Genomic DNA, 27,759 nt, shown 5'->3' with positions numbered 1-27,759 from the left:
GCGAGACTGACTTTCGCCGGAACAGGGAAGTCACGTTTCGTGCACTACGACTCGGAGCTTGTACAAGTTAGGCCTTACCAGCGAACCATTCCAGCCTGCCGACATTGCGGTATGGTCGGCCACCGCGTGGACGCCTGCCCCGACCAGAGGCTGGACCGGTGTGGCCAGTGCGGACAGCAGGCTCTACTCGTTGAGGGGGTGCGGGCCCCTCACCAGTGCAACCCAAAGTGTTCAGTGTGCGGCGGGGCCCATGCCACGGGGGCCCTGCGTGTACGGCTAAATATCGCGCTATCCAGCCCCCGCATGCCGAGCGCGGGCGTAAATCGAAGCGGAACCGACGCAGGCGTGGCAAGCGCCACCCGGACAAGCTGAAGGCCAAGGCTGCCGACCAAGCCATGGACCAGCCTGTGAATTCCTCTACCGGGAGCCAGGGAAAACCTCCAGCTGCGCCACCGCCGCCTCAAGCCGGTCTCAAGCCGGTGCAGCGAAGCCCCTCGAACCTCCCCAGAACGGCGGCTCCAAGACGTGGGCAAACGTTGTCAAGCAACACTCCCAGGTGAGCGGCGCGGGCAGGGCAGCTTCTCCCTTCCCTCCCCCTTCCCAATCCCAACCACGGACAATCTCTGCCGAACAAAAAGAAATATCTGCTCTCCGCGAGCAGTTTGCAAATTTTCAAAAGCGCCTCGCAATAGCGGAGGCCCGCCAAAATTCCCCCAACCACACCTCTGCCTCACCCGCAGCAGAGGCAATGGAAAGCGACGCAACCCCTTCAGGACAGGCTGCGCATGCCGTCACGGCACTCGAGGCGAGAGTGATAGCGCTCGAAACTGAAGTTAACAACAGAATATCCGCATTGGAAACGCAAATCAATGCCACACTTACGGCGGCACTCAACAAAATTAGCCACCTTGCGGCATCTATCCCAAACCTCATAACCGCTCAGTTCGCTCAACTCACCCGCGCTCCCAAGCGCGCTGGCCCGCTCGAAACCTTCGTAGGCCGGCAGCTCAAAGCGTCTAGGAGTCGAATCGCCGGAGAAGAAGAGGTCCCCTGTGCCATCCCCAGTATAGAGAACGCTCCTCTCTTTGGAGCCACTGGCTCTCAAGCCTCCTCTCTCCAAACTCACAACTCTACCCTTGATCATGGCGGGCGCCCCTAGAAATAGGAAGCATCCGCGAAGCAATTCGATCCCTATTCAAATTGTACAGTGGAACTGTCGCGGATTCAAGGCACGCACAAAGCGAGCCGATCTACGCCTTTTCCTTACAACTTTCCCAGAATTACCTGCTGTGGTGGCCCTTCAGGAGCCAGGAAATGGCGCCACCCTTGCCAGTTACACGGTGTACCAGCAGGATGCGCAGAGCTGCCTCTGCGTACATAAAATTTACACGGCCTCCCAGGTTGACCTGGATCTTAGCGCTAATTTCTCCTATGTAATGGTGACGACCCTTCCGCTACGCAAACAGGATCCCCCATACTCAACATTTACTGTCCCCCAAAGCTACCAAATGTTACATTCGCAGATGTCTTCAGCCGAGCTTTGAAGGTCGCGAATCGGGATCCCCTCATAATCGTTGGGGACTTTAATGCTCCCAGCACCTTATGGGGGTACACACGTGAAGAGAAACGCGGACGCAAGTTGGCGGAGCTTGTTTCCACACTGGGCATTACTCTTCACACGGATCCCGCGCAACCCACTCGTATAGGTAACTCCGTTACACGCGATACGTGTCCGGACCTCACCTTTACGAAAAATATTCGCTATGCAGATTGGAGGAACACCGAGGAATCCCTCGGTAGCGACCACTGCATAATTACCACTACAATCCATACCAAGCCACTCACAAGACCACAGGCCAATTCAAAACTACCCGACTGGACCAAATTTAGGAGCAGCTACACCAATCCTCAATCGATAATGGACCAAGGATACTCAACGTGGTCCCAACACCTAGTATCCCACTTGAAATCAGTCGAGCAAAATGTTCGACTCTCAGAGGCGAGCCCGGCGGTGGATAACCACCTCCTCCACCTCTGGGAGGCACGACACAGCCTAGTCCGCCGCTGGCGTCGTCAAAAACACAATCGGAAACTCAAAATTCGCATCGCGGATATCACCCAACGGGCGGCACAATACGCGGCCGAACTCGCCGACTCCAATTGGGTGCACCGATGCAACACTGCAGCTCGGCAAATGTCGAGTCGGAGTACGTGGCGCCTCTTCCGCGCCCTTATTGATCCGGCACAAACCCGTACTGAGACACAAAAACAGCTTCAAAGGGCTATACATAACTTCACTGGAGACACGGCCAAACTGGCCGATGCGCTCCGCGACAAATATTTGAGTATACACCAGGATCCCCGTGGTCAGGCGTACTCGTATGCAGGTTCCGAGAACGCGGATTTGGATCAACCGTTCCAGCTCCATGACGTAAAAGCGGCCCTGGCTAAAATGAAGCGAGGTACAGCACCAGGCCGGGACAAGGTGACGGTAAAGCTTATTGCCAACCTCCCAGATCCCGCCTACGAAACTCTCCTCGATTACTTCAACACTATCTGGATTGGAAGCACACCACTCCCCATAGATTGGAAAACGGCACTAGTAACTTTCATTCCCAAGCCAGGTAAAGCCATTAACACCGACAACCTCCGGCCCATCTCCCTCACTTCGTGTGTGGGGAAGCTGATGGAGACCATGGTCCGCGACAGATTGTCGGCTTTCCTGGAACAGCAAAACATTTTCGCAGACACCATGTACGGTTTCCGCCCACACCGGTCCGCACAAGATGTCCTGTTGCAACTTCACAAGGAGATTCTCGACCCCGTCGAGCACCCCAGCAATGATAAAGTAGTCGTCGCACTTGACCTGCGGGGGGCTTTCGACAATGTGACCCAAGAGATCATCCTATCCCACTTGTCGCAAACAGACTGTGGGCGCAATACTTTCAATTATATCAAACAATTCCTTACAGATCGCCAATCCTATATCCGGCTGCAAGACACAGAATATGGCCCGTATCAACTTGGCACACGAGGGACCCCACAGGGAGCTGTCCTCTCGCCATTACTATTTAATCTGGCCATGATGAAGCTCCCTACCCAGCTGGCAGAGGTCGCCGGTGTGAAGCACGCTCTGTATGCGGACGACATCACCCTCTGGGCAACACAACAATCGGTTGGAGACATCGAGACCAACCTGCAACAAGTGGCAGCTATTGTGGACGAATACGCTCGTCGCTGTGGTCTTGAATGCTCCCCGAGCAAATCTGAATTTGTGCACATACGCCCCAACTCAAAGTGCACAACCAAAATTGCCCTTTCCCTACTTAGCGGACCGATACCTGAGCACGAGGAGATTCGGGTACTGGGGCTTTTCATTCATCATAGGTGCAAGATAGACACTACCCTAAACAAACTACGTAAGGTGGGGGACCAGGTGGGTCGGATGCTTCGCCGGGTGTCCAATAAAAGGGGGGGAGTACGATGCAAAGATGCCCTGCGGCTGGCCAATGCATTCGTGACCAGCCGGATTTTATATCCGGCTCCCTACCTCCACCTACGCAAATGCGATAAGAATGCCTTAGAAGTAGTTCTCCGCAAGATTTATAAGAGAGCGCTCGACCTCCCCATAACGACGTCCAACAAGCGTCTCCTCGGTCTGGGGATGACCAACACCTTTGGGGAGTTACGAGAAGCTCATCTTAACAATCAATACTTGCGCCTAAGCAAAACACCTGCGGGGAGCCGCCTTCTGACCCGCTTACACATATCCTACGCAACACATACAGAAGAACGGGTCCGCATCCCTGAAGCCTGGCGCTTTGCACTCCAGGTGCGACCCCTTCCGAAGAACATGACTGCAGACACCCATGATGGTCGCCGTCTCGCGCGGGCGGAGGCTATTTCTCAACAATATGGCCATAAGCCAAGTGTCTTCTATGTGGATGCGGCCGGCCCACACCATGGGGGTTGGTACACGGCGGCCGTCATCCACCAAAACACTACAGTTCAGAGCCTTACTTTCCGTGCCCCAAACATTACATTTGCGGAAGAGATCGCCATTGCACTGGCCGCCGCAGATCCAGAGTCCCGAGTCATTATTACGGACTCCAGGGGCGCCTGCCGCAATATTGAGCAAGGGTATATTCCAGACCGTGCTTTCAAAATTCTCCACGCATGCGAATACACAGGGTTTCCGACCCATCGTACCATCGTGTCGGTTCCGGCTCATGCGGGTCTTGAGGGGAACGAGGCAGCCGACGCTGCCGCCCGCGCGCTTACTCACCGGGCGTCGCCTCATCCGCAGCCTGATCTGGAATTCAATTTCAATCCGGCCATCACCTTTAAAGAGATCACCTCTCTTTATCAAAACTTTCATGGTCTCTATCCCCCTCCCTGTAAAGGCCTCACCAGGGTGGAGGTGCGCTGGCTTCTCCGCCTCTATACCAATACTGTACTGTGCCCGGCAGTACTGAAGCACTTCAATTCTTCTTTCTCGGGCGCGTGCCCACACGGTGAGGAGGAGTTTTCGGACACCTACCACATGGTGTGGGCATGCCCTTCCAATCCTGCCTACCCACCCCACCTCCACCCCACTCGAGAGGACTGGGAAGCTGCCCTGCGCGGCTGCTCCGAACTCCATGCCCAACAGGCATTGGTAGCTAGAGCCCGGGCCGCTGCGGAAGCTACAGAGATCCCGGACTAGGGATCCCTCCTAGTGTTTGTAAGGGGCGGGCCCTTCCGGCTCGCCCCATCGACCTCTCACTGTAAATAGGAATAAAAGTTTTCCTCCTCTTCCTCCTCACTGGTTACGGCGCTCGGCTGCTGACCCGAAAGACGCGGGTTCGATCCCGGCCGCGGCGGCTGAATTTCGATGGAGGCGAAATTCTAGACGCCCGTGTACTGTGCGATGTCAGTGCACGTTAAAGAACCCAAGGCGGTCGAAATTTCCGGAGCCCTTCACTACGGCTTCCCTCATAGCCTGAGTTGCTTCGGGACGTTAAACCCCAACAAACCAAACCAACCTTTTTCAGGGAAAGAAATTATGCAGTAATTCTCTGTCATCTCGGTGGACACCCGAACCGCACCGTACAGGAAGGGAGGAACGCCACCACCCTTTCGGTGCGAAGCTACCGGCGCTTGTATGCCGGTCCTGTAGGAGGGCTTACTCTGGTTAAATCTCGTACGGTGCCCGGATGCTCTCCTTTCAGTGCCCGGATCAGTGCAATTCAGTGCCCGAATGTTGGCTCTCGGTCTCGGCGTGACGTCACCACACTGCCGCCAACGGGAGCTAAAAGCATTTCATGCTTAAAAAAAATAGCTGGCACCTGAAGGTGTTCTCGAGACGCGCTACGCTATCAGGAACCGGTCCAACCGAAGACCGCCACGTACTGGGTTGCCGACGTCATGGAGCACAGGAACATGAACGCTTGTATGTAAAGGAGCCCTGCAGCGGCCCAGGGGACTTCGTACCCCCGACTCGTCTTCGTTAGTAAGAGTTTTGAATAATACTTCTACTACTTTCAAGGCGCACTTGACAAAGTGACCCACTTATACGCATTTTTTATCTTGAAAACCAACAAATGGCTTCGACTGTACCCGCCGTGGTGACTCAGGGCATAGAGCGCTCGACTACTGAGCCTGAGTATACCCGAGTTGGAACCCGGCCGCGGCCGCATTTCGATGCAGGAGAAGTGAAAAAGGCGCCCGTGTGCTATGCGCTTTCAGTACAGTTTATAGACCCCCAGGTGGTCGAATACTCGGGAAACTTTTGGTAGCGACCACTGTGTCCTAGAAATAGTGGTCCAAGAATCCTACCGGCAGCTTCTGCGCCCCGGAAGCTCACGGACTCGGATCTTTTCTGCGTACGTCGTCTCAGGTGGACTCCTCTTCCACAACCAGCTTTGCGGAGTTCACTGCTCTCTTACGTGTGGCGGACCCAAAAAGAGTGCTACGAGTCATCGACCCCAAACTGGGATGCTTATTACGCCAGTCTGTGGGGCGGAAAACCCAATCTAGAGGCTCGGCTAGAGAGCAGGCCATAAAATTCCTCCAATTCCTACACGTGTGCACACGGATCATCATTCCGGGCGCAGCGCGGATCGAGCCCACCTACTACAACACCGCTTTGGGACCCACCCTGAGGCTACCTGTACAGATGCAGCCACGCACCAGAATCATCAAGCCATGGTTGCCATAGAGGTGGCTCCTCACTGTCACAAGCAAGTTACCTGCTGTATCCAGAACACTACCGACCCCACCATTGTCATTGTCAGTCATTGGCATTGTCAGTGGCTCTCAACTGGTAGTTGGGGACTTTGATCTTGCACGTATCTCGAAACAAGCCTGTCGTGTATAACGCAACATACAGCCTCCGGCGTCCCCACGGCTCCTCATTTGGGTCCTTGCTCACGAGTCATCGCTAGGGAACGTCGAAGCTCACAATCCGGACTGAGGTCTTAGCTGCCGGGCTGAGGATATTCAGCGCAATGCTTCACCCCTGTCGACTGAACACTCCTCAAAAAAGCAGACACTTCTGGTTACCTATCATGACATTCTGCAGCAATTCGAACTTAGCCGATGTCTTTGCCCTCCCGCAGATAAGAGCCTCCCTAGACGAGAGGCGAAAACTGCATTCTGAAACTTTCTCTAATCCGTGGCTATAGAGCAGACTATAGCCGAATTTAGTCTCCCCACTGCGCAAAGGCTGTTATCAGACTGCCACACTACTTGACATGATGTGGACATGTCACAGTCATATACACGACTGACAAAATCCTGACAAGTGGGAGTCCCTCCAGCGCACCACCGTTCCGGCTCAGGAGCGCTGGATCGTCCAGCCCGCAATGGTGGGATCCCTGCCGACCTCCTCTAAAGCTCTGCAGCCGACTATCGGGTTAGTTCCTCACTTTCGGCTTAACATCATCATCATCCAACGCGGTCGGCTTCGGACTGGGGTACTCAGGCTCAGTTGCCGAGTCAGTCCCTCACACCCTACCGCGCCGTTGGGCACGGCCAGGGAGTGTCGCACGTCCAAAACGCGCGCCGCTGAAGCACCCGCGTTACCGCTGCAGTGAACAAAAATTTTGTTCGGCAAAACAGATTTGCTTTTGTTTCAAATCGCACGTGCACTATTTATACAATTTCGCGAACAATACCTTCCCCACCGTTGAATGCAGACTATCTAAGATGTTAAGGAGAATGGCATTGCGTTACAGTTTGCGAATATTTTATCTAGGCATGCCATCATGACTCTCGTGGATTTCTGCGTTAGGGTAGAAGGCATTCTTTGATTAAATGTAGAGAGCCGTTTTTTCATCTCCCCGCTGTAATTTAGCTTTGATTTTTATTAGTCCTCTGTGTGCCCAAAGGCTGACAGTGCGTGGTCAGCGCACTTCAAGAATTCCAAAGGATCGCGGCCAATCCGTGACTTTTGGGAATAACGCAGGGTGCGAAATCGCATAATGTGTTCTCCTATTCTCTTCTTCATTAATATCTTCTCCTATTTTATTCAATCTTTCTTTTCGAATTCTCCATTCAAAAAAATCCCATGACTGTGCAACAGGACTTCCGCATTTGGGCTGGACAGTGCCGCAACCCAGCCCTTTGCCTTGTGAACCGGTCAAGAGCGGAGGCAAGCCATTGGACTCCTGGAATGAAGACCCACCCACAAACCTCGATTAATTCTATGCATTAAACATTTTTCTCACAATTTCTCACTATGCAACAGGCTATATTTTAGCTCTAAACTTACCGCAGGAAGAAAAATCAAGATTGTGCCTCAGCAAGCCCTGTCTGCATGATAAGTTGCTTCATCCCAAGTAGCAACATGTTAGTTATGTTTGGTTGTCGTATTGTTTCTCGCGCTTGCATTAAATTCGCCATTTCTTCTGTGAATAAACTTCAGTTGTGAGTTAGTGCTCGTCCTGTTTTCATAGCTCTTTCGTCCCCGTCTTTTGCGCTGTTGCTTTCAAGAATCTAATGCCGGAATTTGTGTCGGCTGAGTGGACACAGAACACAGTATGTGTACACAAGACAGCCATTGTAAACTGTCGTCTCATTGTAATGAATGGTTTCTTACTGTAATATATCTTCTCTACACGCCCCGCCTAAAAAAAAGAAAGTAATAAATGATGCGGTCATGGCATCCCAAGGAGACGAAGAAGAACAAGGAGCCCCGCGTGGGTACGTGCCATTTTTATTGAGGGAGAAGAAGAACAGCAAGAAGAAAAGGTCACGGCCGCCTGCACGCCGCTTGTTTCGTGCTCTCCCGACACAAGCAAGACATTGGCCTACACGTCGCGGACATCTGCACTCAACGTGAGGGTAAGCGAGTCCTTATCGTTGTCGGCCGCTCAACGCCTACCCAGCGCCACGCGAACGCCCCATTGTAAAGTTCGCATGCGCCAAGCCTAAACGAAGCCCGTGACCGCACAGGGCTCTGTCAGCAGCGCCTACTCCCCTTTCCGCTTGGATCCCTTTCGTCACGGCCAGCTTGTAAACAACGGGAGCTGTGGGGTCCCACAACGACGCCGCATATGAGGGAAAAGGTGCTGTGTATGGCTATCACGCACGGGCTCTGCTGCGATCAGAACGCACCAGCTATTGGAGGGGCACATAATTACAAAAAGCATAACACAGTGGAACTGCACCCACAAGTGAACAGTGAATTCGAACATAAATGCAATAGTTCTGTGAGAGTTGCGGACTACTTTGAGATGCCCACCACCGCACTGCCTAGCTCTTTAGAACCCAGAGTGCGTTTGGCGCCGTTACGTTCTAGGTTACATGGAGAGACTCTCTGCATGTAGTGACGAACGGTACCAAGAGTGCATGACTGACTAAAGAGCGAACTTTGTTAACCGTGTTATTTCCGTGTTATTTCAGTTTCGCCGTGTTATTTCCCGTCTATGCCTCTTTCACTCTTTCTTTTATCGCTCACTAAGACATTTGTTGCTGCAGCCACCCCCACGTACGTCATCCCGCCTAAACCACAGTAACCCAATCGCACGCATTAAAACCCGCACCTCCGCAATGAGCAGTTCATTTTTTCCCGACGCCATAGTGCTCTGGAATGGCCTTCCCGACAACATAGTAACATGCTCCGATCGCCACCTTTTCCGCGATAAACTGGCTAATCACTTCTCATAAACATATTCATACTGCGACACCGAAGTGCCAACTGTTCCTTGTTTTCTTTTTGTATGTTTATTTCTTGCTTTTAGTTTGCATATTAATGTACTCTTTTTGTACCCCGTCTGTTTTCCCCCTTTCTTTTTTTTTGTATTATCTGCCACTACCCTCCAACCTGTATGTACGCCCCCCCTTATGTAATGCCTTTGGGCCTTTAAGGGACAAAAAATTACCGACGATTACGTTACTTCCTAATGCGAAATATGAGCGCAGCAAATAAGCTGTTTCACCTTTTCGATAGATTGAGGCAAAGAAATCGAGCAACACATGTATGCGCTATCACAGAATTTTTTTTTTATTTTTCACACGTATTCGCAATTTCGGCTCGGGCGGTGCACATATACAGATCCGCCGCCACCGATCTGGCTCTCTGATTGCCACCGCACAGGGGTTGCATTGGAGGAGGAGCGAAGAAAGGAATTAAGTTCGAGCCGGCGCTTTGACAACCGGAGACTCGCAGGAAGAGGGGGGCGGCGTGTACACCCAGCGGCAAACGATGGGGGCAGAAGCGCGCGCAGCAAGCGGACAACACGATAAAGGGAGGAGGGAAGAGATAGCAGCGACTGACTGATGCCGCTGACGCCGATAGCGCTGGGGGGATGAAAGGGGGGCGGAGCTGGTTACGAGGCCGACGCCGACGACGACGCGAAACCCAGGAACGGACGCCAAAGAGCTGCGCTCTAATAAATGAAATGAAATGAAACCGTGGGAATTCCAGGCACTCTGACTGAACAGGGTGCGGAGGCATATTTGTAAAGTCAGTGACTTTGTATATCAGGCTTTGACAACGATAAACTGCGCCGTCATCGTCGCCGTTTAACGGAGCCTTAATAGTCTACGCTTGCAAGCTGGTTAATGTGACATGTCATCAAAGATAGAGGCAGCGACCCCTATATAGGATACTGTGTGTAGCAGCATCTGATTCCAGAGTACGGTCCATGCAGGCCTTATAATATGCGCAGTCATGGCGACTCGCGAAGTCGGCACTTTAGAGAGTGGGCCTTGTGCTGTCACATGTGTCCATATTTATCACTCTACGGCCATCTGGCCGCAAGACGACATTCATATCCCGCTCTATAGATGCATGTCAATCACATTCTCTGCAGCTATGTGGACTGGAGGCAATTTATGTTGATATTCCCAGGAGGGTATGGTAACTTACCTCTAGTACTCATAAGAGCTCTACAAGGAGCAAAATTACATTATTGACGCTAGGTCTCAGCTTCATTCCTTCGCTTCGTAAACTGATCATAGCGCTCATCCCTGCTTTCCATTACTGTTGCGCGTAAATGCGTTCTCTCTATGGCACAGTCCCAGTTTCCGGTGTGGCCTTTTGGCTCATTTGAGAGTAATTTAACGTCTATTTAGCACAAAGGCACATCTGAATCTATTCTTAATTACAACACACGTACTGAGAGTAAATGATATTTCCTATAATCACAAATTAATCGCAATCCTCCGAGGTGATGCATGGTGCAGGCAGGTCTCTGAGTCTTTCTCGCAGAACTCGTCACGATTCAACTGCGAATAAGAAAACTAATCATTGTATGTGCTTCCGAAGATATTCGATTTGTGTTGCATATTTGGGTTCTTTGGAATATTCGAAATAGATTACAGACGTACACAAATGGAAACATTGAAATGATGTTATAACATTCCATTTTCAAATTTTGCCATTATCTGCGTTTCCTAAACACTGCGCTGCCGCTGTTACATTTACAACGCTTGCTTTGTCTACTTTTCTCTGTGTATTCATTCATTCTGAGCGCTTTAAAATGTTGGCAAATGGCACTTTGCAGTAAAATGTATACAAAGTTCTAAGTTCAGTGAGACATTGCGAAATCTCGCCTTGCCCACGATGTATCCAATGCAAACGTGTGTTAGTTCATCGAACTCCAGGGCACTTCAACTTTCAGTGCAGCTAACCTTATGGGGACGTTAACGTACTGCTTCACAGTCAGGAGACATTGCATGATGGTTCAACAGCGCCTACAGGACAGAGTAAGAGAAGGGACACACAGAACGGCGCTGAACTTGTAACTTGAATTTTATTGTAAGTAAGCAACTGGAAGTTTTATTGGAAGGAGACTAATTTGATTTTGAACGGAGCTTTAATGAAATGGCTAAAAAATTTTATAATGACTTCACCTCCACTCACTGTTTTCTCAGGCAAACTGCGCTGCATGACGTCAACACATACATGGACGTCCACTTCCCGGCCACCAATCACGGAGTCTATCCACCTCTCAACGACATCTCTCCGCCAAGGGTTTCAAATGACAGCCGGGAAAACATTTAATGTTTAGCTCTCAATTTCTCATTAACGCCCTTGGAGTAATGTGAGCAAAAATTGAAGGAAGTTGTCCTCAGTGTTCCTTTAAGGTCCTTCAAAGTTTTCAAAAAGTTTCAATGTACAGACACACACAAGCACACACACACACAAGCAGCGCCCTCAACCTGTGTAGCAAGGCCCTAAATCCAGAACTGAATATTTCATCCTGACCTTTCTCCAGTTCACCATGCAAAGATCGATGGAGCGGGCGGCATCGTTCCGATCACCGCGGAGCACCGAACCAAGCTCAGTGATGACGCCCTCGGGTCCTACGAGCCCACGGGTGCGTACCGCTAATTCTGCTAGAGCCAGCGACAGGCTCGTTACTACGAGCGTCTACGAATCTTACTGGTTTGTTTTTTAGCATAAATATTCGGCATAATACGCGCGAACCAAAGGATAGGAGCGGCATGACACACGACACGGAAAGTCGGTTAAAGATGGTGGATCAAAGGACACCACTGGTCAGAGCCGCTGGCCGGCACTAGTTACCTGGCTTGCTGTACCGAGAAACAGAAAATATGTAGGCGTCTGGTCGCTGGCCTTAGAAAAAATCAAGCGCGATCTCTGCCAAAAGCGGCCGCCGCGGTGGCTCAGTGGTTATGGCGCTGGGCTGCTGACCCGTAAGACGCATGTTAAATCCAGGGTGCAGCAGCCGAATTCCGATGAGGGCCTCATTCTAGAGGCCCGTGTACTGTGGAATGTCACTGCACGTTAAAGAACCCTGTGTGGTCGAAATTTTCGGAGCCCTTCACTACGGCATCCGTCATAGCCTGACTCGTTGTGGGACGTTAAACCCCCATAAACCAAACCAATAATGCACAAATATCAATGCTGCGGGATTGTTTCTTAGCCTTGTAATGGACTGCTTGTGGCACCAGTCAAACTCTCAGTCTATGTAGACAAGGGAAGCAGGTCCCTTGTGCTCACCTTTCCAGACCTCATGGTATTTAATGGTGTCATATCACAAGCAGCACAGGCAAGCGGCCCAGTATTGGAAATGTATTGTCAAACGGCGGTCCCACAAAGGGTCCGATTAAAGCCATTCATTTGCAGTATTGGGCCTTTAAGGCAATAAAACGAAATGAAACGGAATCACGTGTGCTGCTTTGGTATAAGCGCTTCCATAGACGACTGAGAACCTAACTTTATTGCTTGGTAACTTTTCTCAGATACGATGCACTTGCTGCAAGCAGCCACCTTAATAATTGCAGCTTTACCGGCAAACGAAAGCAGGCTACCTTAAACCAGCGTACTTGAAGAGCTGGAATGGCAACAAACGACGTGTCAGCAGTAACACTACCGTTTTGTTGTAGCGAAAGCTACATTGCCAACCAACTTGCTATTTCGCTGTGGCGGTGCTCCGAGGATGCACAGAGACCGACCTTGAGCCGTTGCCTAGCCACCGCCGCATCTGGCGGAAGCCCCGCGCTCGCCGCGCCATCTGGCATGACGTCACGCCACGCGCCACGCGCGGAGCCGCCTCCGCCGTTTGGAATGACGTCACACCGCCTGCCTCGTCGTTGCGCTCGCTTTCTCTACGTATATCCTGGCATAGCCGAGCTAAGCCACTGCCAATTTTTTTTCACGCCTCACGTGGCCTAAGCGCGAACTACACGTCACAGCCATCATTCTGTTGATGAAACCGAAACAGCATAAGAGAATAAATTCAGTGAAATAATATATTACTAATAGGTAAATCATAAGATGAAATAATGTATTATTTATTGGTCGCAAGTGAATGACACGCGGTGATACATGTATTATAATATCTAACGCATCATTTGAAAATAGAAAACACGAAGGCGAAAATTTGTTGTCTATAGTTCCTTAATGTCCAGACACCTGGACAGCATTTAGAAAAATTATTTAGAGACGAGCGTAAGGTCTTCGAGGATGACGCCAGGGTGCCACAAAGCCGTCAGGTTTCATGAAGGGAAACTCTATCTGGCCGGCAAACAGCGCGAATAATTGCGTCTTGAAAACTGGCATTATCAATTCCATCAATCAGTCCGTATACGTTATGTGCGTTATCTCTTTATTTCCGTTGTCGACAAGAAGAAAATGTTTAATCATTTTTTTTTGCAGGGCTTACAAGAGCCCGTCGGAAGCGCTTCGAGGCCTAGATCCATGCCAATGGTTCGTATCGTTGTGCTTTTGCATACACTATTTCTCTTACCTGAATTTGATTTCAGCGTGTTCGCCAAGGAGCAAAGCGCGCCCTTTCGTAGCAGTGCCAAAGATTTCTCACAGGTTTCCCAAACATCAGTATCAGTCTCCCATCTACTATCTTCGAAGGACTTTGGGAGGTAAACTGCACCTCTGTTAGCCATGCGTTGAAGATACTTAGGCAATTAAAGCAGGAACAGTGTGCGTGATTAGGTACTCAGCCAGTGTATTGAAAGCAGGGCGTGATGTTTAACGGGAAGAAATTGTCATATACCTCATGCACTACGAATTGCTATAATTTAATTCCTCCATTTAATTTAACCGTAATTTAATTTACCCAGATCTACCCGTAATAACGTGGTGCTGAATGTAAAAATTCAGGGGGCACTTTGTCTAAAGTGCGTCGAAGTGAAAGCGTTTTCCGCACCACTTTGCTTATGCGACACTGGTGACGTCGCCACTGGATGACGTCACACATAATAGATGACGAAGTGATGACAAATTAATAATTAAAGACTAATTACTGAATAATGGCTATGCACTAATTGACTGCTAATTAATGACGCTTAACCTTCACCTTTAGGAGTGGAACGCGACGGCGTGTTGTAGCGCTGCCAGGGAGTCCACGGAACGCCACCACCCGTTCGGCGCGATGCCTTGCCCTTTGAACGCAACGCTTTTTGAGGAACGCAAATGGCGCAGTAATTCTCTCTCATCTCGGTGGAGACCTTAACCTCACCGTACAGGAAGGGAGGAAGTGGGAGTGAAAGAAGAAAGAGAAAGAGGGGCCGTAATGAAGAAACTGAAAATTGTATTTGAGGAAAGGATTAACTGTCTCACATATCTCGGTGGACACCCGTCAAAACGCGGACACACATCTGCCGACACGGCTGCCGACGGTGGTGATGGTGAAAACATTTATTTCGAATGAACTGGAGGTATGTTTGGATCAGCCCGTAAGGGACCGATCCTTACAAACACTAGGTGGAGGTCCCTAGTATGGGACCCCAGTGGCGGTTGCCGCCGCCCGGGCGCGCCCGACTAAGGCTTGTTGGGCCTGTAAGTCGTGGCAGCCGAGCAGGGTCGCCTCCCAGTCCTCCCGGGTTGGGTTGGGGATGGGGGGAATAGCGGGGTTGGAGGGGCAGGCCCACACCATGTGATAGGTGTCAGAAGACACTGCACTACAGTGTGGGCAGCTGCCGCTAAAGGAGGGGTCAAAATGTTTTAGCGCTGCCGGGCACAGCAAAGTATTGGTGAGAAGGCGGAGAAGGAGCCGCTCATCCGCCTTCTTCAGGCCTTTACATGGGCTAGGGTAAAGGCGATGACAATTTTGATAATATGTTGTAATATCTTTGAATGTATAGACCGGATTAAAATCGGGTTCCTGATCGGATGGGGAGGAGAAAACAGCCCGGTGAGAGAGCGCGCGGGCGGCTGCGTCTGCTGCCTCGTTTCCTGCCAACCCCTGATGAGCAGGGGCCCATATGAGGTAACGGTGTGCGGGGTCCGTATCCCGTATGCAATTTTGATATATTCGATAGGCTAGGAAGGGAGTGCAGCCTTGTTCGACGTTCCGACAGGCCCCTCGCGAGTCGGTGATTATGTATTTTGAATTGGAACGTGAGGCCGCGAGAGCAATCGCGACCTCTTCTGCTTGTGTTGCACTGCGAGCTCTAAAAGTTAGGCCGTTAACTGTGTTGCTGTTGTGAACTACCGCGGCCGTGTACCATCCCCCATGGTGAGGGCCGGAGGCGTCCACGTAGTATACACCTGTTTTGTTGCCATAATATCGGGCTAGCGCTTCCGCTCGTGCCAGGCGCCGACCATTATGGTCTTCATGTGACATGTTTGCTGGAAGAGGCCGCACGTGGAGGGCACGTCTCCACAGTTCCGGGATGCGAAACCTGTCTTCCATTGGAGGGGTGTGTTGGATATGGAGTCGAACAAGAAGGCGGCGACCCGACTCCGTTAGTGACAAGCGCGTGTACTGGTTTGTAAGGTGCGCCTCCCGGAGCTCCCGGAAAGTATTCACCACCCCAAGAGCCATAAGCCGGCTGTTTGAAGTAGTGATAGGGAGGTCAAGGGCACGTTTAACAATTTTGCGAAGGATGACCTCAAGGGCGTCCTCCTCTTGTTTCCGTAGGTGGAGATAAGGAGTCGAATAGAGAATTCGACTAGTTACGAAGGCGTTTGCCAGCCGCAAGGCATCCTTACTTCGTAACCCACCGCGTTTGTTGGAAACCCGGCGGACCATGCGGCCCACCTGGTCCCCCACCTTACGGAGTTTGGCCAATGTAGTGTCTGACCGCCTGTGTTTGTGGATGTAGAGTCCGAGTACCCGTATCTCATCACTTTCGCGTATGGGACCACTCTCAAGAGAGAGAGATATTTTAGTTGTGCACTTCTGTGAGGGGCGGAGGTGCACAAATTCCGATTTTTGAGGGGAACATTGAAGACCGCAGCGGCGGGCGTAGCGGTCTACTATCGTCGCCGCTGTTTGCAGGCTGGTTTCAATGTCTCCTGTGCTGCCCTGCGTGGCCCACAGAGTGATGTCATCAGCGTACAGGGCGTGCTGCACGCCGGCGACACCACTCAGCTGGGCCGGCAGGTGCATCATGGCCAGATTGAAGAGCAGCGGGGAAAGTACCGCGCCTTGAGGGGTTCCCCGCGTGCCGAGTAGGTAAGGACCATGGTCTCTATCTTGAATTCGAATGTAGGATTGACGATCCATTAAAAATTGGCTTATGTATTGGAATGTGTTGAGGCCACAGTCGGTGTGACTTAGGTTAGTGAGTATGATCTCATGTGTTACATTGTGAAATGCCCCTTTAAGATCCAAGGCGAGTACTACCCGGTCATTATGGGGGCATTCGAGGGGGTCAAGGACTTCCCGATTGAGTTGCAGGAGGACATCCTGTGCGGATCTGTGTGGGCGGAATCCGAACATGGTGCTCGCAAAGACTTGTTTGTGTTCAAGATACGTAGATAACCGATCCCGCACCATCGTCTCCATTAGTTTGCCCACGCATGAGGTGAGAGAGATGGGGCGGAGGTTATCTGTGTCAATTGGTTTGCCAGCTTTAGGAATAAATGTGACCAAAGCCGTTTTCCATTCGATAGGCAGGGGGGTGTCCCCGCGCCAAATCGCATTTACGTATTCCAGGAGGGACTGGTATGCCAAGTCGGGAAGGTTCGTCAAAAGCTTGACGGTGACCTTATCCCGTCCTGGCGCAGTGCCCCGTTTCATTTTGGCGAGAGCCGCGCGCAGATCATGGAGCTGGAAAGGTTGATCCAGCTCCGTGTTCTCTCTGCCTGCATAAGAGTACGCAGATCCACGGGGGTCTTGGGCTGTACACAGATACTGGTCCCGAAGTTTCTGTGCCAGTTGAGTCGTGTTGCCAGGAAAAGCGTGCAGTGCTCGCTGCAAATGTTTTTGTGTTTCGGATCGTGTTTGGGTTGGGTCGATTAGGGCTCGAAAGAGACGCCACGTGTTTCGGCTGGACATTTGTCGCGCGGCCGTGTTGCATCTATCTACCCAGTTGGAGTCGGCGAGTTGGGCCGCGTACTCTGCCGCTTTCTGGGTAAGCTCGGCAATTCGAGCTTTAAGCTTTCTATTGTGTTTCTGCCGTCGCCAACGGCGGACGAGGCTGCGACGGGCTTCCCAGAGGTGTAGAAGGTGGTTATCCACGTCCGTGACCGCCTCTGAGAGCTGGATGTGTGTTTCATGCGAGGAAAGGTGTGCCAGCAGCTGTTGGGACCATGCTGTGTAGCCTTGCGCGGAAATGGGTGTATTATCAAGTGAGTTAAAATTTTGCCTGAATTTCGTCCAATCTGGGATATGGGCTTGTGTTCTTGGACGCTTGAGGGGGCGTGTGCGTAGTGTAGTGTTAATGATGCAGTGGTCGCTACCGAGGGTCTCCTCGGTGTTGAGCCAGTCTGCGTGTCGTATGTTGCGAGTGAAGGTTAAGTCCGGACACGTATCCCGTGTCACGGAATTTCCTAGCCGGGTTGGGTGGACAGGGTCCGTGTGGAGGGTGAGGCCCAACGTGGACGCAAGCTCCGCCAGCTTACGCCCGCGCGACTCCTCCTTGCGATACCCCCACTGCTGACTGGGAGCGTTAAAGTCGCCCACAATCAGCAGGGGATCGCGGCCCGCTACTCTTAGCGCGCGGCTAAAGAGGTCCGCAAAAGTCACTCGCTTTAGTTTGGGAGAGCAGTACACGTTGAGTATATGCAACGGTGGGTCCCTGCGGCGGACTGGTAGGAGGGTCACCATTACATAAGAGTACTCTAGTTGGAGGTCGAGATCCACTAGGTTGGCTGTGTAGTCTTTGTGAACGAGAAGACAAGACGCGGGGTCCTGTTGGAACGTCGTGTAATTTGAAATTGTGGCGCCCAGGCCTGGCTCTTGGAGGGCAACCACGGCTGGTAAGGACTCGAAACTTTCAAGGTAGAGGCGGAAATTGGCCCGCTTAGTGCGGTCCTTAAAGCCTCTACAGTTCCACTGTGTTATTGAAGTTGACACGGCCGAATTGGATATGGCGGAACTCCTTTGATTAAGGTGTCTCGCCATGATTTAAAATTCTTGGGGGGGAGGAGGAGGGATTGGCTGCCTCAGAGCCAGCTACTTGCGCCATCAAGGGGGTGATGACGGAAGGAGCGGGGCAGCTGTCCTCATTGTCCGAATCAATAATCAGACGGTTGAATTTTGAAGGACGGGATACGTCCCTAATGGGCCCCGTCCGACGGAGGAGGCGAGGGTTGTCCAATATGTGTTTTGATACTACCGCGGGGATGGCAGATTTGACCTTGGTCAAAATTTGGTCCATGGCGGTCTCGATCATAGATCGTAATTTAGAGGTTAAGCGCTCCTCCATCGCGGAGATGGCTGTCACGAGGGCAGGCGAGATCTCCGCGTCGCTCTCCATTGCGTCCGAGTTCTGCGGGCTCGGAGCGGCGGACGCCAATTTTGATTCTAAATTTTGAATTTTGTTGAGCAAAAGCTCATTCTGTGCCCGGAGCACGTCGATCTGTTTTTTGTATTCCGCATCGAGTGCGGAGACGGTAACTGGGGAGGAGGGGGAATGGGAGGAGGAGGAGGCGATCTCAGCCCAGCTGCTCACCTGTTGTTTGCCGTGTTGAGACGCTGATGCCCGGGCGCCGGCAGCGCCATTTGTCTTGAGCGCCGGGAAGTGGCCAGCGTCCCTGCCGCTGGGCGGTGGCGGTGGGGGCGTAGTCTTGTTCCCGGGTGGTGACTTCACCGAGGATGATGATGATGACGTTTTGTTGTCGATGCCGTCAGCTCCACGCGGCGTTCCGCCACCGGCACCTGAATTGGGATGACTTGCCTGCCGGCCAGGTCGCTGTTTTCCAGGGAGCTCTGGGCGCCTAGTCTTGCGGCCGGGCACCTTGAGCTGCCTGAATTTCCCCGTGCAGTCCCGGGAGTTGGTGGCGTGGGCTTGCCCACAGACTGCACAGGACGGTGTGCACTCATGCGGTGTCTTCACCCCGTCGACGGTCGACACCGCACTGCCACAAAGGCCACACTTTTGATCCGGGCAGGGGCATGTGTCCGCTCGGTGTCCCACGGTGCCGCACCGCACGCAGGCCGGGATGGTTTTCTTATATGTACGCACAAGGGTGACTTCCGAGTTGTAATGAACGTATCGCGGCACCACTTTGCCCACGAAGGTGAGCACCGCGACGTCTGATTTTCCAAGCTTGCGGATATCGGCAAGCTCTCCAGCACGCCACTGGATCTTGTTTTGCAGGGACTCACTGGTCTCGTGCTTGGCCACGGTGATGACGCCGCGGCACACGTCACCAGTGAGCTTCAACTGGCCGTACATAGAGAGCTGGCCTTTCGGTGTTGTTAGTTCGAAGTCCCGCAATAGCTTGTCTGCGACGTGCGGCTCTCGGGTGCCTGCCACGATCAGGTTTTGCTCCCATGTGGGGAGCAGGCTGAGCGATGCTGCGGCCTTGGCGCCCAGGTAGGCCGCGAACGCTGCTCCCAGCTCACCATGTTGAAAGACATCCTTCAGAGCGACGGTCACCCGGGGCTTCAGGATGATAACGATGTCTTCGGGATGAAGCCGCGGCAGCGGCTTTGGTTTCCAAGCAGGTCCCTGGGGCCCACCGTGAAGCGCTGCAGCGCGCGCAGCAGCGTTGTGCCGTGTTGAGCGGCCTGGCGACGTGGCGTCCGCTTTCTTGGAAGCGTTCCGCTTGCGGGAGCGGCGTTCCACTAGCTTGAATAACTTCAAGTTCTCGATGGGCGCAGAGGCCGGGCTATCAGGCGCTGGATTTGCTGGAACCTCGGACCAGGCCATGGCGTCCGGGTCGTAGCCACGTTGCAGGTTTGGCGAAGCCATCTTGCCGCGGGTGGGCGACTCACTCACGGCCGGGCGCCGCCGTAGGCGCTAGGCCCAGCGCCGCCGCCACGACACCTAAGTGAAGATCGGCCCTAAAAGGCCTAAATTTTGCCCCACCTGTGTGCGAGAGGTATGTACAGGTAGCTGACGACTTCGGGAAGCCAGACGCGGCTGTGTTGACGGGGTTGCGGTCGAAGATACGTGGCTCCAGCCGAAAATTGGCGGAGCCGATGCACCGACGCTCTCTCGCTCCGCGCGCTCACCCCGCGGCTGTCGACACGGCTGCCGACATGACTGCTAACGAGAGTATGAGGCATCAAAGGCTTTCGCCTTAAAATCTCCGCCGCCTACGTATTGAAATCGTGGCAGTCATCTTCCACTCGAAGGATCGCCAAGGCGCCCTCTGCACAGCTAGCGCCAACGTGATGCTGACTCGGTTGGTCCCTGACATGTGGGAAGAATGCAGAAGAAAGCCAGAAAGAACGAAGGGACGAAGGCTGAAAAACGTCGGCCATTTATGCTCCTTCCTTTTCCCTAAATTCTGGCAATGTGCTGTCAGAAGGAAGGCAGTTTAGTGAAGACCATAGAGAAAGGGGTCGTCAGTGTGGAAATTACGTGCGAATAGCAGGCTACAACCAGAACAACAGTCGGTGTACGCCATGAACATTTCAAAATATGTAGAATAGCGCTGTGAGAGAAAGGATAAAGGAGGAGTGAACCTCAGGTGGTCAAAATATCCGGAGCCCTTCACTACGGCGTCTCTCATAGCCTGATTCTATTTGGGACGTTAAACCCCAATAAACCAAACCAATCTTTCTTCTTTCACTCCAACCTTCCTCCCTAGAACCCTCCTCCCCCCATCTAGCGCTTTTCTGCACCTGTCTTTTCCTCCCTGTATTCTTCACCACGCCATCCGAGTTCTCCACCCGGAGACGAGGCACTGCGTCACTTCCTTTCCTCAAAAGACGCAGCATTGGAGTTCAGTGCCGCGTTGACGAGCTGCGAAGCAATCCACGACGGATGCTCGAGGAACTATGTGCCGTAGGATGCGCTTAGATTCGCCATGCCGGCGGAATTGGACATTCTCGATTCCGAGCTAAACGTGCAAGACCGCACCGCTAGCATTTGTGTTCTCTGATAATGTGCCTATGCCTGGTGGCCAAACGAGTTTGTAACACAGGCGCTAGGCCAAGTACAGTCTTGGTCAAAAGAGTTAAGGCCACGGCGTTCAGGTGATAACTTGGTAAATTGGTTTTTGAGCAAAGGAACTAGCGCAGTTTCTGTCTCGCATATCTCGGTAGACACCTGAACCGCGCCGTAATGGAAGGGAGGAAGGTAGGAGTGAAAGAAGAAAGGGAAAAAGAGAAAGAGGTGCCGTAGTGGAGGTCTCCGGAATAATTTCGACCACCTGGGGATATTTAGCGTGCACTGACATCGCACAGCACACGGGCGCCCCTTGCGTTTCGCCTCCATATATACGCGGCCGCCGTGGTCGGGTTCGAACCCGGGTACTCAGGCGCTCGTCAACCCTAGCCGGAGTACCCGGGTACGAACACGACCGCGGCGGCCGCGTTTCGATGGAGGCGAAACGTAAGGGGCGGCCGTGTGCTGTGCGATGTCAGTGCACGTTAAAGATTTAAAGATACGGTGCAGTGAAATGAATGTTTATAGAATGCTCCGCGTAGCGGGTCATTCGAAACACAAGTCGAGCAAGAAAATTCTCTACCGCAAGAAGAGACCTTCTGCTACCATTTCAAGGTATTCGGTCTATAAGAGTGCCGTGATGGCTCTGTTAAGCGGCTGAAGCGAAAAGCTTTTGGCCTTAAGACTTTTGACCAAGACTGTACCTAAACGTGCTCCAAGCAAGCGGGCAAAAGTGAAGTAGCTAGACTTGCTCGAAAAGAGAGGCGCAGTCAAGTAGCTAAACATGCACGAAATAGAAGACAAAAGCCAAGTGGCTATTTGTGTGTCAGGTTGGCCCGTCGCGTGCATAAAGTGTGTAAATATGCTTGTGCCAGAACTACCGTCTTCGTAGCACGCACGAGCCAGGCAGACATTTACTGCTGGAAAGGCCGCTAAATACAACCAGCTTTCGCTGAATAACACGCTAAACCGGCTAGCTTAGTTCTATAGTAGGATACAACTTAAAAAAAAACAGCAGTTGCTAACACTGTGTCGCGGACCGCGGCGCCCTGTATTACTCCGCTGGCCGATCGTAGCACTAAACGAAGTCAGCTTTTTAATGTTTGACTATCTTATACAAACCAGGCATCAAAACTCTAAAGCTTATCATTTTTTACTTGTCATAAGCTGCTTATTTAGGTGTTGAAGAAAACTTTCAACACGGACTACTGTTTCTTCGTGAAGGAGTTCTGTGCGCCGAGGCTGAATATGGGCGGAGCTCCACTGCAGACTTAAGCTGTATCTGACTATAGTAAAGTTTACGCGGGTTCGATCCCGGTCGCGGTGGCTGAATTTCGATGCTGGAGAAATTCTAGAGGCCCGTGTACTGTGCGATGTCAGTGCACGTTAAAGAACTCCAGGGGATCGAAATTTCTGGAGCCCTTCACTACGGCGTCCCTCATAGCCTGAGTTGCTTTGGGACGTTCATCATCATCATCAGCCTGACTACACCCACTGCAGGGCAAACGCCTCTCCCATGTCTCTCCAATTAACGCTGTCCTTTGTCAGTTGCCGCCACTGTATCCCCGCAAACTTCTTAATCTCATCCGCCCACCTAACTTTCTGCCGTCCCCTGCTACGTTTGCTTTCTCTTGGAATCCACTCCGTTACCCTTAAGGACCAGCGGTTATCTTGCGTTCGCATTACATTCCCTGCCCAAGCCCATTTCTTCCTCTTGATTTCAACTAAGATGTCATTAACCCGCGTTTGTTCCCTCACCTACTCCGCCCTCTTCCGATCTCTTAACGTTACAGCTATCATTTTCCTTTCCATAGCTCGCTGCGTTGTTCTTAAGCTGAACCCTCTTTGTTAGCCTCCACGTTTCTGCCCCATAGGTGAGTACCGGTAGGATACAGCTGTTGTATACTTTTATCTTCAGGGATATTGGTAAGCTACCATTCATGATCTGAGAGAAACCGCCATATGCGATCGACCCCATTCTTATTCTTCTAGTTATTTTCCTCTCATGATCAGGATCTGCGGTCACTACCTGCCCTAAGTAGACATACTCTCTTACTACTTCCAGCACCTCGCTACCAAATGCGAACTGCTGTTCCCTTGCTAGGCTGTTGAAGATTACTTTGGTTTTCTGCATGTTAATTCTTAGCCCCACCGTTCGGCTCTGCCTGTCTAACTGATTGATCATGATTTGCAGTTCTTGTCCTGAGTGGCTTAGCAAGCCAATGTCATCAGCGAATCGCAAATTACTCAGGTATTCTCCATTAACTCTTATCCCCAACTGTTCCCATTCCAGTTCCCGAAATACCTCCTCTAAGCAGGCAGTGAAGAGCATTGGCGAGATCGTGTCTCCCTGCCTGACAACTTTCCGTATTAGAATTTTATTGCTGACTTTATGGAGAACTATAGTAGCTGTGCAATCGTTATAAATATCTTCCAATATTTTCACATAACACTCTTCTACACCCTGATTCCGCAATGCCTGCATGACAGCTGAGGTTTCCACTGAGTCAAATGCTTTCTCATAATCAATGAAGGCTCTATATAGTGGTTGGTTATATCGTGCGCATTTCTCTATCACCTGATTGATAGTGTAAATGTGGTCTGTTGTGGAGTATCCTTTACGAAAGCCTGTCTGATCATTTGGTTGACTAAAGTCCATGGTTGTCCTGACTCTATTAGCGATTACCTTAGTAAATACCTTGTAGGCAACGGACAATAAGCTGATTGGTCTGTAATTTTTCAAGTCCTTGACCTCTCCTTTCCTATGAATTAAGATAATGTTAGCGTTCTTCCAAGCTTCTGGTACTCTCGAGGTCACAAGGCATTGCGTATACAGGGTGGCTAGTTTTTGTAGCACAATCTCTCCTCCGTTCTTCAACAAATCTGCGGTTACCTGATCCAGCTGCTTTCCCTATTTGCATTGCTCCTAAGGCTTTCTTTACTTCCTCCTTCGTTACTGGCAGGATGTCCCATTGCTGTGCTCGACTGCCTCCCTCAGTAACTTGATTACATTCGCTACTGTATAGATTTGTGTAGAACTCTTCGGCTAATTCAACTATCATATCCATATTGCTGACAACATTGCCCTGTTTGTCTTTTAGCGCATACATCTGGTTTTTACCTATGCCCAGTTTTCTCCTCACTGATTTTAGGCTACCTCCGTTCCTTAGAGCATGCTCGATTTTCTCCATGTTAAACTTTCTTATGTCGGCTACCCTGCGCTTATTTATTAACTTCGATAGCTCTGCTAGTTCTATCCTGTCTGTGGAGTTAGACGCCCTCATGCTTTGGCGTTTCCTTATCAGATCTTTAGTCTTCTGAGATAGCTTGCTGGTATCCTGTCGAACCATCCTACCACCTACTTCTGCGGCGCACTCTGTAACGATAGCTGTAAGATTATCATTCATTGTTTCAACACTACGGTCGTCTTCTTCAGTTAAAGAGGAAAATCTGTTTTGCAGCGACGTTCTGAATTCCTGTACCTTCCCTCTTAATGCTAACTCGTTAATAGCCTTTCGCTTCACCAGTTTCCTCCGTTCCCTCTTCAAATCTAAGCTAACACGAGACCTTACCATTCTGTGGTCGCTACAACGGACCTTACCGAGGACCTCCACATCCTCTACGATGCCAGGTTGTGCACACAGTATGAAGTCTATTTCATTTTTAGTCTCAGCATTGGGGCTCTTCCACGTCCACTTCCGGTTTGCTCGTTTGCGGAAGAAGGCACTCATAATCCGTAAATTAGTTCTATCTGCGAACTCTACTAATAACTCTCCCCTACTGTTCCTAGAACCTATGCCATAGTCACCTACCGCCTGGTCTCCCGCCTTCTTTTTACCTACCTTTACATTAAAGTCGCCCATCAGTGCAGTGTACTGCGATTTCACTTTGTTCATTTCCGATTCCACATGCTCATAGAAGCTTTCAACTATCTGGTCATCATGGCTTGATGTAGGCGCGTAGGCCTGCACCACCTTCAGCTTGTACCTCTTATTAAGCCTAATTACGATAGCTGCCACTCTCTCGTTAATATTGTAAAACTCCTCGATGTTACCAGCTATATCCTGATTAATGAGGAATCCCATACATAGTTCTCGCCTATCTGCTGATCCCCGATAGCACAGTACATGCCCGCCCTTTAGTACTGTATACGCCTCATCTGTCCTCCTAACCTCACTAAGCCCTATGACATCCCATTTAATACCGGCTAATTCCTCCAATAGCACTGCTAAGCTAGCCTCACTTGATAAGGTTCTTGCGTTAAACGTTGCCATGTTCGGTTTCCAATGGCGGCCTGTCCGGAGCCAGAGATTCTAAGCACCCTCCGCTGCGTCACAGATCTGACCGCCGCCTTGGTCAGTTGCTCTGCAAACACCTTGGTCTATATACTTTTGGCAAACGCTTGACACTGAGTAATATTATGCAGAAACCATCAGTTGAGGTATAACGTACAGAACTGTCTGTCCTTTGCTTCCCGCAGTCACCGGGGGCCCTGTACCGGCGCCTCGTTTCTCCGGGTAGGAAGGACGCACCTTTGGCACCCCGCATCAGCCTCCTCGCTGCGTTGGGCACCGCCATCGTAGCCGTTGCCTGCTTCCTGCTCCTTCTGCTCGCCATCTTGTTTCGCACAACGGCCCACAAGAAGTCCAGGCTGTGCACAAGTCCCGCTTGCGAAGAGTTCGCCAAGCGCCTGGCGGAGTCCGTCAACCAATCCGCAGACCCTTGCGCCAACTTCGACGCGTACGTCTGCGGCGGCTGGAGGGCCAGGCGGAAGTACTCGGTGCATGCGGAGCTCGTCGCCAACGCGGTGGACGACATGACTGAGGCCGTCAGCAAGGACACGAACCCGCCGACCTCTGGCCAGACCATCGCCCAGAAGGCCGGCCTATTCTACCGTTCCTGCGACATGGTGTGGCGCGGAGAGCGCGATGAGCTGCCCACGATACGGGATGCTCTCCGAAGGGCGGGCGTCGTGTGGCCGCGCCGGGCTGCGGAACCCGATGTCCTTCGCACCTTATTCAGCCTGAGCATAAAGCTTGACTGGGCCGTGGTCATAGGCGTGGTCCCACTGACGAAAAAAGTGTATATAGGTGTACCCGATTCATTCCAGTTCATCGCCACAGAACAAGACAGGCTGCGCATGCTGGGCGGTCGACGCAGCAGCTTCGAGTTCATTAGGAAGAGGTTCTTGGAAAAGAATTCAGAAACGGCCGTTGAATTCGAGGAACTGAGCAGGCTGGAAGAGGCGTTCCTTCCACAGCTTAATGGGGCCCGAAAACGAGAAAACGTGGAAGAAGTGCCAGCTGGAGTAATACACAAAAAGAACTGGACGGTTTTACTGGCCGAGTTTAACGTGACCAGGGCGCGGACATTTCTGACTAAACACCTTTCCTACATCATGACGTTTGTCAAACTTTGGAACACACTCGGCGAATATGCGACTCACCTTTTCATCTCGTGGATGGCAGTACGATACACCAGTCTATTCGCAAACAACGAGCTGATCTTCAACTACTATGCCACAACGAATTACGACGTAATTAAATACCATCAGGGACGCTGGTGCTTTAGGCTCGCCTACAAATTCGTCGGTGACTACTTATTTGCTCCTTACAATTCCCAAGGCTTTAATCCTGAAATCCGTCGGGATGTGGAACGTATCGTCTTAGCCATCAGGAAAAAATTCGCCTCTCGTCTTTCCTCGACACCACCGTACTCTAACAGATCCACTAGAATTCATTGGAGCTCGCTTGCCACTGTAATGAGCGCGTTGAACCAAACGATGGATTCGGACGTGAACTTGAAGACTGCAACCAGTTCTCTGCCCGACATGACTCTCTCCCTCGCAAGAAACTGGGAGGCCGCTTGGAGCATGTCGCGGTTTCAGAAATTCGACTCCGTGCAACGTAGGCTCGGTTGGAACGACATCCACATGTTTGCATCCTACTCGCGCTGGGCCGGAGACTTCGTCCTGGCCCCGTACATCCTCTCATTTCCGCTCTACGACCACGGCCTCGTTGACGCCGTCAAGTACGGGGCGTTCGGAGCTCACGTGGCTGAGGCGTGTGCCAACGTATCTATCCCCCGCTACTTCAGCGCTAAGAAGGTAAATGCCGCCGCCAGGTGTGTAGCGACCACGGGTACCACAGACAGGCTAGCAGCACTGTCTCGCGCGGTATCCTTGGACGTGCTGGCGGACGCGTTCGCTGCATACGGCTCCCAATTCATGCTCGCGGAATTCAGAAGTATGACGGAGGCACAGCTCTTGTTCGTCACCTGGTGCTACATTCGCTGCCGCGGGAACTCGGAGGCCATCGGCGACGACTGCAGCGCCGCTGTGCGCCACGCGGCTGCCTTTAGCGATGCTTTCTCCTGCAGTGTTGGCAAACCACTGAACCCCGAGAACAAATGTGTCGTCCTTGAAGGTCTGCTGTGAGGACAACTTCAGAGACAGGCGGCACTTCGCACACCTGCGGCGCTGGACGGGTGTGGTTTCCGTTCACTACACAACCTATCTATCTCCTTTTCTTTGTCGTTAAAACATTTTTTCCTTGG

The 27,759-nt window shown here is 51.7% G+C and overlaps 1 protein-coding gene across 1 annotated transcript; it reads left to right on the top strand.

Moving 5' to 3' along the window:
* The first annotated feature begins 476 nt into the window (after positions 1 to 476).
* On the top strand, positions 477 to 27,759 carry LOC149333796 (uncharacterized). Its single transcript, XM_089557802.1, has 3 exons — positions 477 to 556; positions 13,613 to 13,663; positions 25,685 to 27,759. Exons 2-3 carry the CDS (start codon positions 13,655 to 13,657, stop codon positions 27,638 to 27,640), a joined length of 1,965 nt encoding a protein of 654 aa, XP_089413928.1. The 5' UTR covers positions 477 to 556; positions 13,613 to 13,654; the 3' UTR covers positions 27,641 to 27,759.

The sequence above is a fragment of the Amblyomma mixtum genome, chromosome 8 (genome assembly GCF_055824585.1).
Source record: "Amblyomma mixtum isolate Tamu chromosome 8, ASM5582458v1, whole genome shotgun sequence".
Lineage (NCBI taxonomy): Eukaryota > Metazoa > Arthropoda > Arachnida > Ixodida > Ixodidae > Amblyomma > Amblyomma mixtum.
Note: the sequence above shows the minus strand (reverse complement) of the source record. Positions and strands in the feature narration are given on the sequence as shown.